Source organism: Antennarius striatus, chromosome 19 (genome assembly GCF_040054535.1).
Source record: "Antennarius striatus isolate MH-2024 chromosome 19, ASM4005453v1, whole genome shotgun sequence".
In the NCBI taxonomy this organism is placed as follows: domain Eukaryota; kingdom Metazoa; phylum Chordata; class Actinopteri; order Lophiiformes; family Antennariidae; genus Antennarius; species Antennarius striatus.
This window is the reverse complement of record NC_090794.1, coordinates 17,207,841-17,220,884: the sequence shown is the minus strand read 5'-3', so window position 1 is coordinate 17,220,884 and position 13,044 is coordinate 17,207,841. Positions and strand designations below refer to the sequence as shown.

The 13,044-nt window shown below is 45.5% G+C and overlaps 1 protein-coding gene across 5 annotated transcripts in view; it reads right to left on the bottom strand.

The window, feature by feature from the left end:
* mdn1 (midasin AAA ATPase 1) overlaps positions 1–13,044 on the bottom strand; it is a 64,552-nt gene that overhangs the window by 25,638 nt on the left and 25,870 nt on the right. For all 5 annotated transcript variants that reach the window (XM_068341852.1, XM_068341854.1, XM_068341856.1 and 2 more), the window contains exons 39-58: positions 11,533–11,640; positions 11,238–11,426; positions 8,437–8,526; positions 8,078–8,341; positions 7,729–7,990; positions 7,477–7,636; positions 7,010–7,126; positions 6,717–6,925; positions 6,489–6,637; positions 4,933–5,132; positions 4,584–4,807; positions 3,875–3,988; positions 3,662–3,791; positions 3,434–3,540; positions 3,223–3,356; positions 2,564–2,730; positions 1,502–1,622; positions 1,171–1,384; positions 400–640; positions 199–322 (exon numbers count right to left, since the gene is read on the bottom strand). In XM_068341852.1, the coding sequence (XP_068197953.1) occupies positions 199–322; positions 400–640; positions 1,171–1,384; positions 1,502–1,622; positions 2,564–2,730; positions 3,223–3,356; positions 3,434–3,540; positions 3,662–3,791; positions 3,875–3,988; positions 4,584–4,807; positions 4,933–5,132; positions 6,489–6,637; positions 6,717–6,925; positions 7,010–7,126; positions 7,477–7,636; positions 7,729–7,990; positions 8,078–8,341; positions 8,437–8,526; positions 11,238–11,426; positions 11,533–11,640 (3,324 nt within the window). The remainder of the gene's footprint in view (positions 1–198; positions 323–399; positions 641–1,170; positions 1,385–1,501; positions 1,623–2,563; positions 2,731–3,222; positions 3,357–3,433; positions 3,541–3,661; positions 3,792–3,874; positions 3,989–4,583; positions 4,808–4,932; positions 5,133–6,488; positions 6,638–6,716; positions 6,926–7,009; positions 7,127–7,476; positions 7,637–7,728; positions 7,991–8,077; positions 8,342–8,436; positions 8,527–11,237; positions 11,427–11,532; positions 11,641–13,044) is intronic.

Below are 13,044 nucleotides of genomic sequence, written 5' to 3'. Positions count from 1 at the left end.
TTCACTTATTTGTTGATTCAATTATTTTACTCACATGTACTCCACTGTTACTGTGTACCAAGCACAGAAACAAACCCCAGCTCATGCTCAAAATGCTCTCACTGAGACGATCCTTTCTGTAGAGGCTCCTCGTGTCAGTGTGCACTAGACATTCTACACAACAGGAGTTGGACGAACTGAGTGAAGAACCGGACCCACCCTGTCGCTGCTGAGCAGGACCCACAGCGGCTGCAGCTGACTGACGTTCATCGGTGTCGACTGCAGGCAGAAGCGCAGATGTCTGGACACTTCTCGGCGTAAACTGTCCTCGGCGTCCTGATCACTGCAAATCGACAGGGACAACTTCATCCCCTGACCAACGCTTGGAGTATGCAGACTCTGTTGAGGAAGTTGCGTTACCCTGGCGACAGAGCCAGATGCAGCAGGTCGGTGCTGAGGCGCAGCTGGTTGAGTAGAGCCAGCTCCTCCATCAGGGGCCAGAGCTGAGCCCGCCGGCTGAGCTGCAGCAGCTCCTCTCTGGCCAGGAAGACCCCGTCTCCCAACCCGTCGCCCGTGGGCCGGGACAGGACCTCCAGGAGCCCCTTGGAGGACATCTGACTCTGCTGCTGCTCCACGCTGGACACCAGCTTCTCTATGACTCCTGATAGAAAAATACAGGACAAGCTTCACAGACTGACCCGAAGACGTCACGCAGGAGGTGAGACGAGACAGAATTCTGGTGAAAACAGCTTCAAAATCGGCCATTTATTGAAAGTGTGTCTTATAATCATGTGCGCCTTATAATCCAGTGCATCTTATATATGAAAACTAGGGCTGTCAGTTTAACGCGTTAATATGATTAATTAATTACGCTGCAAATTAACGCACTATAAAAATTAATGCAATTAATCACGAGTGGCAAGTCAGTGTACAAGCATTTCTAAATTTGGCCCACTGAGGGACCCGTAGGCTGCAGTGATGTCACTTCGTTCCTGCTCCACTAGTCAAAAGCAGAGTGACTGACAACAGAGATGGACGCGACACAGGAGAGCGAGGCAAGACCACTGGGACCTTTGGGAGGAAAGTTTATTTCTACAGGTTGAGTCTCAGACCCTACAGGTTGAGTCTCAGACCCTACAGGTTCTCAGACCCTACAGGTTCTCAGACCCTACAGGTTCTCATAGAACTCACCAGACTTCTGTGGATCCAGCTGATTGTTGGCCAGCAGAACGAGGCCACAGGCTTCTAAAAGACTCTCCTTGACGTCCAGCCCCAGCCCGGCCACCTGAAGTCGCACCAGCTCTTGCCCCCAGGTACCAGTGGGGCAGTCCAACCTAATATCGCTCACGTCAAGAGCTTTGCTGAGGAACCGGAGCCGAGACGCACACTCAGCCACCGATTCCAACTGATGGAGAACATGGAAATAAACTATTAAAAGTGGCTTTAACACATGTCCCTCTATTTAATTCAACCAAACTAAAAGGAAGACAAAAAGAAATGATAATAGAAAGTATCTCCAAACCTTAATGGGCAAAGCTTTCCCGAGGGTCTTCTGGATGCCTTTCAGAGCAGAGGCTACAGAAACTGGGGTGGACAGCACAGTCTGGATGGCTGCTGAAATGGCCTGCAGCTCCTGCTGACCCCTGCAGACCAGCACAGCCAGTGTTAGGAAGTGGAAAGGTAAGAATACAAAGTTCATGTCAATCGGAGATTTTTTTTCAATCTATATTTTAAGTAAGGTAAGCTTTTCTGTCTAAACAGATGATGCTACACATATAACATTTATTTTTTCTTCTATTTTTCATAATGATGAATAACATATTTGTCACTTAAAATTAACTTTATTGTCCCTTTAAAATGTAAAATTAAAAATTCAAATTTAAAAATTAAAAGAATTAAAATAATAAAAAATAATGTTTAATATAATTTAAAATTAAAAATTCAAACTTAAAAATTTAAAGAATTAAAATAATAATAATAAAAATATTGTTTAATATTATTTACAACTTCAAATGTACAATTAAATAATGTAAAAATTAAAAGAATTAAAATAATAACTGATAATGATAATAAAGTATTGTTTAATATTATATAAAATTTTTAATGCAAAAATTCAAATTAAAATTTTTTAAAGTCTAATTAAAAAAAACCCTAAATGTTGCAATCTTTCATTTCAATCTTAATCATTTAAAGGTCCAGATATTTTTGAAAGACAACACACCACTTTTCAAGTTCCGTCTGTGTTGGGCTAAACTTGTTACATTTACAGGGTGGTATTTTCACCAGTCGACACTTTTAGACTTTACAAAATGCATAAAGCTGTCAGGAGCTGCAGGAGTTCCTCGAAGGATATCACAGTTCACTTCCTGTTTGCCCCTGTTGTCTGTGATGTATTCAGATCTGAGTGGAACCACACCCGAGCTCCTTTGGAAGCACGTTGAGACTCTTTATACACCTTATAACCCGACTACGTTTGTAATGGTTACACAAATATAAGTCAATCACATAAACATGTACATGTTGACAATTCCCATTCTAGTCTAGATGAAACAGAAGTGTGTGCAGTGTGGAGAAAGGCGTTTACTCCAGGGGGGTGTCGTTGTCTCCGAGCAGCAGCTGGGGCAGGCGGAGGATGAGGTGCTTCTGCACCCACTGCCAGTGGAGAGACAACACAGAGACGCCCTGGGAGTCCGTGGGGAGGGTGCTGCAGACGTCCCAGAACCGATCCAGCCACTGCAGGAGCTGCAGGATCTGAAGGAGCAACCAGGTACATGAGCGGAGAGAACAGCAAATCAATCAATCCCTTCCTTCCGACTTCCTTCAACCTACTTCCTACCTACTGCCTTCCTTCCGACTTCCTTTCTACTTCCTTCCTTCTTTCCTACTCCCTTCCTTCTTTCCTTCTGACTACACAATCCTAATCGTCTCATCCACAGCTGTTTCTTCTGCTTTGCGGGTCACGGGGGTTGCTGGAGCCAATCCCAGCGGACTACGGGTGACAGACTGGAGACACTCAGAGTGTTTCACCGCTTTATTAAAACAACCACCCCCCCACACACACACTCACTCACGCTAACTTGATCTTGATTGTTTTTTGTGATGTAACTGCACACAGGGGGGTGGTAACTATTTGAATCTAACCTGGTAGTGACTAACCTATTACATTTGGTGTTAACACCACCCGAACCAACTACCAGATAACGTGTCAAATCATTTGTACGTAACCCAGGAAGGACCACTGACCTCGAACATGATGTGGTCTGAGATGTACGGCTGCCCACTCTGAATGGCCTGCAGGGTGAACGCGTCCCATTGGTCAAAGAAGGTCCTGAGGTGCATCAGCACCGGGTGGGGCAGGTGACCCACGTCCACATTCCCTAAGAGAAGAACAGGGGCTCAGTGGTGGGACCTGGTGACTGCACCAGCGTGGACACAGGTGTTCCTGCTGCGTTACCTTTGCTGAAGGCCGTGGCTAACCTCAGGGCGCAGCTCTGAGCAGACAGGTTGACGGTACAGGAGCAAATGACAGACCGCTCCTCTCTGTCCATCATCAGGACAATCCTACCAACACACACCACTCACACCTTTCAGAAAGATGACCTCTGACCTTCATTTCATGTTTCATTTCATACAAGATCAGATGTGTTAGATTTAAAAATCCTTTAATGACAGAGTACTGTACCTGTTGGCAACTGCATTCAGCGCCTCTAGAAATTCCACGTATCTTTCTTCATCCTCAAAGCTGCACTTGTTCGCTAAAATATCCAGGTACTGCTTGTTCCATCGCATATCCACCAGAATCCTGTATTCATCTGGTAACAACCGAACAAACAGCAGGAGTTAATATTTCATACAACTGGTAAAACAAGTCCAAAAATACAGTCGAAAGCGTTACCGATGCTGTGAGGCTGGAGCAGCTCTGACAGTGACTTTCCTTTGGCTGCCAGCTTACTACCAAACACGGCCTTCAGGGCTCGGTTTCCTGCCTCTATCTGGACCAGAGCTGGATCTGCAACAGTCAAGAAGAACAGTTTATAACAGCCTGAATAAAGGTAAACCTCAGCTCACACCGTCTTGCTGCTCTCGAAAAAATTAAAATCCGGTTTACGTCATTTTACTGCACTTAACATCCGTTCACCACAAATATAAGAATCAAGTGAATATTTAAAAGCTTATAAAATCATGTGACTGTACAATAAATAAGAACAATTAGCCTGTAGCAACCCCCTTCAGAAAAAGCTGAAGACGAGACGGCGATGTGTTTTATGTACAAAATTAAAAAATAAAATGTAATTGTTTGTTAGCTGAGGGAAGTATGGGCATCCCTCCTGAGACTGTTGCCCCCGGCGACCAGGCCTAGATAAGCGGTTGAAGATGGATGGAGGGATGTTTGTTAGCTTAACATAAATAAAATATTGTTGAAAAGGCATTCATTCATGAAGTTCAGTACAGAACTGGGAACACACACACAGGAATACACACAGGTGTGTGTGTGTGTGTGTGTGTGTGTGTGTGTGTGTGTGTGTGTGTGTGTGTGTGTGTGCATGTGTGTGTCTGTGTGCGTGTGTATGTATGTGTATGTGTGTGTGTGTGCAGTGACCCACCTGGAGCGTACTTGTAGCTGCCCCCCAGGTGTGCCAGCCAGCTGCTGCGGAGGACCCAGTCAGCGTGGGACGCCCTCTCCGTCAGCAGCCTCACCGCTGTGGGGACGAGCCTCAGGGCGTCTCCCTCTGCCAGGTCCACCACCCCCTCCGAGAACACCTGGCCCTCCTGGACCCCGCTGCTCTGCAGCGCCCTCTGCAGGTCACTCAGACTCAGTGGACGACTCCTGTGAGAAAGAGTGTACCCCAAAAGAATCAGACATAAGTTTTTTCCAGGCTGCTGTCGTGTGCGTGTGTGTGTGTGTGTGTGTGTGTGTGCGTGTGTGTGTGTGTGTGGTGATGGTGTCCGTACCGTTTGCCCTGCATGCTGAGCGTGTTCAGGCAGAACGAGAGGACCTGTCCGTCTCGGAGGACGGCGGAGAAGCAGGAATCCTCGGCGGACAGCAGTGCGGAGGGGAACCCGTCGGGCCAGACCCCCGCACACAGGAGCCCGCTGCCCCAGTCCTCAGTGTCCAGGACGGCCAGGTGGGTCTCGATCATCTGCTGAGTCAGCTGGAAGGACAGCAACGCACAAAAGTGTTTACAACCTGCCTTTACTTCAGATACTACAGTAAGTTTTTGGGAAAGTTTTTTATTTCATGTTGAATTCATCTTTCCTTTGTCAAAACGTTACAGGGCACATCGACTCGTCATGGTAACGGTTGAAAGACGGGGGCAGCTACTCAGAGTAGTTATTGAATTAGAAGTTCAATGAAGGGATCGATTAAACTGTTCAAAATTATGACAACTGTTTACAGTAATCCCTTAATTATTCGCGCTTCAACATTCGCGGCTTCATTACATCACAGGTTTGTCAATTTATATTTAAATGCAAATTTTCCAAATCTGCGAGAGGCGACACGGCGCGGGAAGCGTAAGTTTCATCTCATCGAGGACAAGGGAGCGAGCCAGAGGCGAGCTGTAGTCACATGATATCATACACGCACCGCTATTGGCTGACAGCATCCGTGTGTGACTCACAGTTCCTCCTGCAAGTTTACAAAAGTGCTTTAAACAGTCTATCAGAGTGTTTTAAAGGTAACACAGATGGAAGGTGGTTAAATATCAGTATGGGGAGGGTTCAGAAACTTTGAAATTATACATGAATAATAAAATCAATTTAGGATAACGGTCATCTGGAGACGTGGATCAGACTCTAAAACCTGTGAGGGTCATCTTGTGTTTCAGCTGGTCTTGATGATTTCAAACATCCATTATTCTATTGTCCACAACTGGACACGAGTTCTTCTATGAGGTGGATACAGGTAACGTAACTACGGCTGAAACCTGAATAAAATATAAGAACAGCGACATAAAGATGGAACACCTGCAGTGAGACGGATGTAATAAACAAGTAATAAACGTGTAAGCCATTCTTTACTTTGAACAAGGCAGTCAAAGACTAACATCCTGTGACACCCCTGAATTTAAAATTCCACCCTGACCTACATTTTTGTTCCTCTGGCTTCCTGAAAATGTTGCTTTTTGTTTAGTGATTATATCTCATCAGGTTTCAGAGATGTGTACCTAAAAAGGTATAAAAGTGAAAATTTGACCTTGACCTAGTTCTTCAAGGTCAAGATTGTGATCTGATTTTCATCCCCTTGCCTCCCTGAATGTAGCGCCTTTTGTTTCGTCTTTCTATCTAATCCGGTTCCTGAGATATGTGCAAAAAAACGAACAAAAGTTGAAATTTGACCTTGACCTAGTTTTTTCAAGGTCAAGGTCATCTTTTCATTTTTATCCCCTTTGCTGCCGGAGTAATGTGCTTTTTGTTTCATCCTTCCATCCACTTCATGGGATGTAATGAGGGATGATTGTGAGCAGGACCAGTAAGGATACTGGTCCCGTCCCACAGCCATCTGGTACCTTCTGGCTGTCGGCGGTGCGTTGGCACAGCGAGTAGGCCTCCCCACAGGCGTGCTGCAGGGCGCTGGGTAAATCCACTCCCCTCTGCAGCTGGCAGGAGAGCAGGGCGGCAGCGTGGAGGAGGGTGGCCACCGATGAGGCGGGGGAGTCTGAAAAGCACAAGTGGTGGTCTTTGAAAGAAGTCCCCAGTCTGACCAGTTGGCGCCCCGCTGGACCAGTAAGCCTCACCCCAGATGGCGGACTTGATGCTCTGATGGATTTCAATCAGCAGGTCACAAACACAATCTCCAGCCACCCCCGCAGTGTGAAGCAGGGTCTTCAGGTCCAGCGAGTCCCAGCACACCCCCTCGTGTTCTCCTGGGATGTAAACCTCCACACCGCGGTTCCTCATGGCCCTGGAGAGCTCCCCGTGGGCGGGGTCCATGGTCAGGAACAGCCTGCAACACCCCAGGAACCAGACGAGACGACGATCAGCTCCTGTCACGACTCAGAAAGAACACACACCCCTGTTCTGTCGCTACCTGAAGTTAGGATGCGGGGTGATTTTGGGGGTCTTCCCATCTATGACGCCTCGTTCGTTGATGGTGAGGAACCCGCCAGGCTCCAGCAAGGCGTTGAGACGGTCGAGGACAGAGGCGCTGAGGACAGAAGACATCGTCAGTGTCAACGTCACAATTCCCTCTTTATATAGGAAGCTGCTCGACATACATACGTACAAGGTTTGTTGGCGGATGGATACGACATCAGTGAGACCGGATCTCGTTCTTTACCACGTGTTGGTGTATTTCGAAGTACTACTGTATATTTATTTACATTTATATTGTTACACTACATTAAAGCAAATATAAATCTGGGTATTTTGTCACGTTGTAAACACTAGTAACACATAAACAGGGCTGTGAAACTGAGATCTCATATCCTGACATACTGATAGGTCAGCATTTGCAAACCAATGCACTCAGACGTACACACAGATGCCTTTCCTCACCTGCAGAAGTTGACGTTGTCCATCAGCAGCCACTCCCCAGCCTGCAGCGCCTGCACCAACATCCCATCCAGCCACTCGAAGCCCCCGTTGGTCCAGCCGTCCTCCAGCTGCGCCAGACGCTCCTTCAGCAGCGTGAAGTCCACCTGCAGCTTGGACATGTCTGCAGGAAGGAAACACGTTACAGCACCGACACGTTCATCCGCTGACGACACAAATGAAGCCCGGAGCTTCTGCTCGGGCCCCCCCCAGTACCGGTGAAGACTTTGAGCTTGGTGTTGAGCTTCTGCAGGAGGAGGATGATGACCTCCAGCTTGTTCAGCGCCTCGGCGTCGACCGCTCCGGTTCTCTGCAGCCCCTCTTCCTTCAGCCAGCGGCAGAACAGCCCCCACGTCTGCAGCAGGAACTCCGTGTCCTGGATGCCCATGTCCAGCGACATCAGCCCACGCCTTGTTACCATGGCAACGATATAGTCCACGTTCTCCAGCACCTGCTGCCACGGCCTCATGATGTCCACCTGGAGCGAACAAGTGAGGAAAGTGATGCGTTTGTCCGGTTTTCAGGTGTTAACTGAAGCTCATCAGACGACCTCCCCCACGGCTACCTGCTCGAACCCCCCCAGCAGCTCCGTGGTGTCCATGGCGCTGTTCATGGCCATGACCCTGAGGCGGTGTCCCGTCAGCAGCGCCAGCAGCCTCACCAGGCTGGTCTTCCCGCTGGCGGTGGGGCCGACCAGGACGCTCATCCAGCCCTTCTCCACGCACTTCATCAGGGACTCCAGGGGCCGCAGCGAATGGTGTGTGATGGACAGAGGGGGGTCCAGGGCCACGGGGGCTCCGCCGCTACGCTGCAGGACGGAAAAGCCCACCTGCAGGGGTAATTGATGGAGAACTCTTCACCACCACCCACACAAAGCAAAAGGTTTGGTTCTGACGAGCAGGATGAGTGGTTTTATTGTCAAACCTGCAGGTTGAGGGGGGTGATGTGGAACTCTCTGGAGCCACTGTAGGGCTCAAAGTCCTCCCCAAACACCTTCCTGAATACTGACAGCACCTGTGAGGGTCACAGACTGAACTTCAGGTCTTATGCTCACAAAAACAGACGAAATATATACTCTTAACCCTTATTTTGGCTGTTTTGTGGTACTTTTGATATTTGTCTCTATAAACCACATAAAAATGATTTAACTTATCCATGTTTATGTATGTTTATGTATGTATGTTTATCTTCAGCAACTTCAGCTATATGAAGAGATGGTTTTTATTTCCCTATAACTTATCAATATGTTGACATCCTGGAGCAAAATAGACAGTCAAATTTGAAAATGGAACAAATTGTATTTTATTGCACATAAAACCAAAAACATGACTTCCGGGTGACGCCATGTGGTAGACGGACCAATTAAAACTAGCTATTGAAAGATAAATTCGAGACAAAAACCATCTAAACTGCATGGGGGGGGGGTCGATAAAGAAAACACGAAAAACACGAAAACGAGATAGAAAGGAAAGGAAGGCAAAATAAAAAAGGAAAATGCCGGCGAAGGATCTGACGATACGACGGTGGCCAATGACGAACGAGACTCGGTAATACTGAATGAGATTCGCCGGCTGCAGCAAGAACATACCGAATTTTCCAGGGGAAAAAAAAAGGCCATGACTAGAAGAGAGAGAAATATGAAGGAAATACTGGAGAGAACGGCTTCTCTGAAGCAACAAACGCAACAGGTGGAAGAGAGACTAGGAGAAACAGAGGACCGGAACGGTCACTTACATCCTCCACCAAAATGCAAAGATGACGGCCAAATGTTACGACTTCGAATCCAGACTAAGACGTGATAACATCCCAGAGGGTTCTGTAGAGGCTGAACCCATGCTGAAGGACATGGGGATTCACATTAAAGAGGAAGAGATGGACAGACTCCAGAGGACGATGGAGAGAGGAGCCTGGACCACAGTGACAGGAGCGAAGGAGAGGAGACGTCACTGAGGATGACCTATCAGCCCTCATCTCGTGAGTTTATGGATATTATGGATAAGGGTCAAAAGGAGACTACGAACCCTGAAACACAACTCAGTAATACAAGAATCTGGGTAAAATAACGTATAATTAAATATGGAGCTGGTGAAAAATATTAATTTATGCAAAATTACAGAAATATTGGTTAAAATGAGCGAGTTGATAACTCAGTTTGAGTAAGCAGCAACTTTATTTAGCAGCTGGAAGTTGCAGGCGCACATTGTGCAAAACCCCAGAGAGGATCCGCCCACCTCTCTAATATGGGATGTTTGGGAGTCAGGTTTATTATTTAGTGGTTTTTTTTGTGGTTTTTTTTTTAAGGTTAGTTTAGTTATGATACATAGGAGATATAGAACAGAGATGAGTGGTCTTATTCCAACATGAATAGATTGACTTTGGTGACATATAATGTTCATGGGTTAAATCAACCAATTAAACGGGGAATAAAAATCTAAACCAGTTGAAAAAATTACAATGTTCGATTGCTCTTCTTCAAGAAACACATTTAACTGAAAGTGAATCTACAAAATTAAAAAGGGAGTGGGTCAGCCATGTATTCCATGCTTCACATGGTAAGAGAAGAGGTGTCGCCATATTAATTAATTAACATCTAGATTGAAGAAAGCTCGCTTAGAACAGCAAAAAATATTGGAAAGTAAGATTTAAAGAATTGGAATTACAACACAAACAAACATCAAACAACTCTGTAGTACCTGAGTTGAAAAAAATTAGACATCAACTGGATGAAATCCTGACATATAAAGCAGAGGGTGCATTAATAATGTTTGGATTTCACTCAACTTTTATAGATCGGATAAAAATGATATACCAAAAACCAAATCCCGAATCAGAGTTAACGGCTGCTGTTCTGAATTTTTCTACCTTGAAAGAGCAGTCAGACGAGGAGACTGTTTGAGTCCATTGTTATTCGCTCTGAGTGTCGAACCTTTGGCCGAGTCAATTAGACAAAATAAAAACATAAAAGGAATATTAAATGATGGGGGTACGGAACACAAAATATCACTATTATTAACATACATAAGTGAGCCATCTTCATCCATACCAGCACTTTTAAATAATTGGAAATGGAAAACTATCAGGATATAAAACAAATGAATGTAAATCAGTAGCCATGATGTTTTCAGGTAAATACCCAACTGAACTAGAAGAGAAGACATCAATTATGAAGGCTATACAACTCTATGTATACATATACATATTATATATAATACATGCGCCACCGCTTGTCCGATGGCGACTACACGGACAGAAACACGGCGTCTGCCGTCTGACGATAAGGAGCCGTTTGAACCGCTGGTCGTAGATCAAATGTAAACGATCAAATCTCTGGTTTTCCGGGGTCAATCGGCTCCGAATAAAAACCGAAAGACAGTTTCACATCTATACTGTCACGTAAACATGCGCACAGCAATCCACGTGACAGAATTTGTTTGTTAAGAATGGCTTAAAAAAATCATGTGATCCGATCACGGGGGCGTGATCACAGGGCTGTAAGGGTTAACAATTTCAACAGATTTCACCAGTTAATACAGTATTTTTTGCACTATAAGGCGCACCTTCAATGAATGACCTATTTTAAAATGTTTTTCACATATAAGGCACCCTGGATTACAAGGCACATAGTCGGTTTTTGAGAATATTAAAGGCTTTTAGGCGCCTTAAGTACGGAAAATACTGTCCAGTGACGTTTCTGATGAACGAGCAGCGTTTGAGGATGGCCGTACCTGAGCCTTGTCTGCCTCGGTTCTCATCCTGTCAGCGTACACCAAGGCTACGTGCTGACCCGGGTTGAAGAAGCCCGGTGATTGGTCGGCCTGCATCAGCTGACACCATCGGAACAAGTCGCGCAGGTTGAATTCCCAAGGGCTTCCTTTCTGCCCCCACCGTCGCTCCACACACACCTCCTGGACCAGCTGTGGAAGACAGAGGACAAACGTGTGTGTTGTCTTCAGAGGGGACAGCAGAGACAGCATCTGCCCCCCCCAGGAGCTCACACAACATAAGGCAAAAGAAACCCACCCTATTGCTGAATTCCACCATTTTCGCAATGATTTCCTTGTCGATGTTGGGGAAAACAGCATCTCCTATGAACTCCATGTCTTTACGCGTCAGCTGGTCTACAAAAACCTGAGAACAGAGGTCAAAGTCAGAGGTCACGAATAGGAACCGACAGAAGTTGGACCGTTGGTGAGTTTAACCATCTGTGCTTCTTTGTTAAGCAAAAGCTGCTGAACTGATGTTCATACAACCTGGGAGCAGACGAGGGTCATAAGAGTGTCTACTGTTAGTTTAATGTTTCATGTACATCAAATATTACCAATAGTAACTCATTATGAGTTAAATTATTGATAACAAAATACATAGACTTAAAAGAAGCTAACATATACAAGCAAACCTTGGTTTTCCAACGCTTTAGACGTCGAACAAATCAGGTCTCGACCAAAAAATTCAGAATTTTTTTGTCTTAGAAGTCAAACAAAATTTGGAAGTCGAACGTGAAACAAACGCCTTTTGGCGAGCAAATTTGAGAGAAAACGTGACGGTAATGTGCTTTTTATTTTAGTTTACTGTATTCAATAATGTTTCACTTAATTTGCGTTCCATTGCCGATGGTACGAGTTACGGTACCGTAAACTTCTGTCCTAAAGACGACGGTAACTCGTACCTTAGGCTAACCTGATTACGTCCATGTCTTTTTTCTTTCTTTCTCATGTTTTCTTCTTTCTTTTACATTTCTTTGATGTTTCATTATTATACAATTTGATATATAAATGTCATTATGAAATAACATTATATGTTGTAAAAAGGTAGTTTTCTAGCGTCTTGGAACGGATTAAGACCATTTACCTTATTTGTAATGAGAAAAATGTATTTGGAATTCGAACAAATCTCTATTCGAACAGCCTTCAGGAACGAATTGTGGTCAGAAACCGAGGTTTGTCTGTATAATGAAAAGTGAACAATTTTTAAAAATACATTCAGTTAGTTTTGCTCTTGTTCTCATCAGAAGTCTTCTGAGAAGAACGACGTCTCTCTTCAGTTTGAGAATTGTTTTCCAGCTACAATTTCTGTTCATATTTACTTCATTTACAGTTAAGTTGGTTCTTCTAGTCTGACAACTTCCCCCTCTGTGGAGAAAGTTCTTCCAACATCAGCACCGCCTTCCTCTTTAATTCCTTCTGGTGAGTTTGATGTGCTGGAAAGGAGATCCGGCCGACTGTCGAGCCTCGGATTGAGGAGGAACAATATGGGTTCCGTCCTGGTCGTGGAACAATGGACCAGCTCTTTAATCTCACAAGGATCCTAGAGGGGGCTTGGGAGTATGCCCATCCAGTCTACAGCGCTCACTGGTCCGGTTTGCAGCCGAGTGTGAAGCGGCGGGGATGAGGAGCGGCTGAAATGGGTTTTCTCAGGCGGATAGCTGGAAAGGAGTCGGTTGAGGTGGTTTGTGTCTTCAAGCCACAGCAGCTGAAGTTGTTAATCCGGGGCCACATCAGACCTGGTGTGGAACTCTTTAGATGAACACTCATT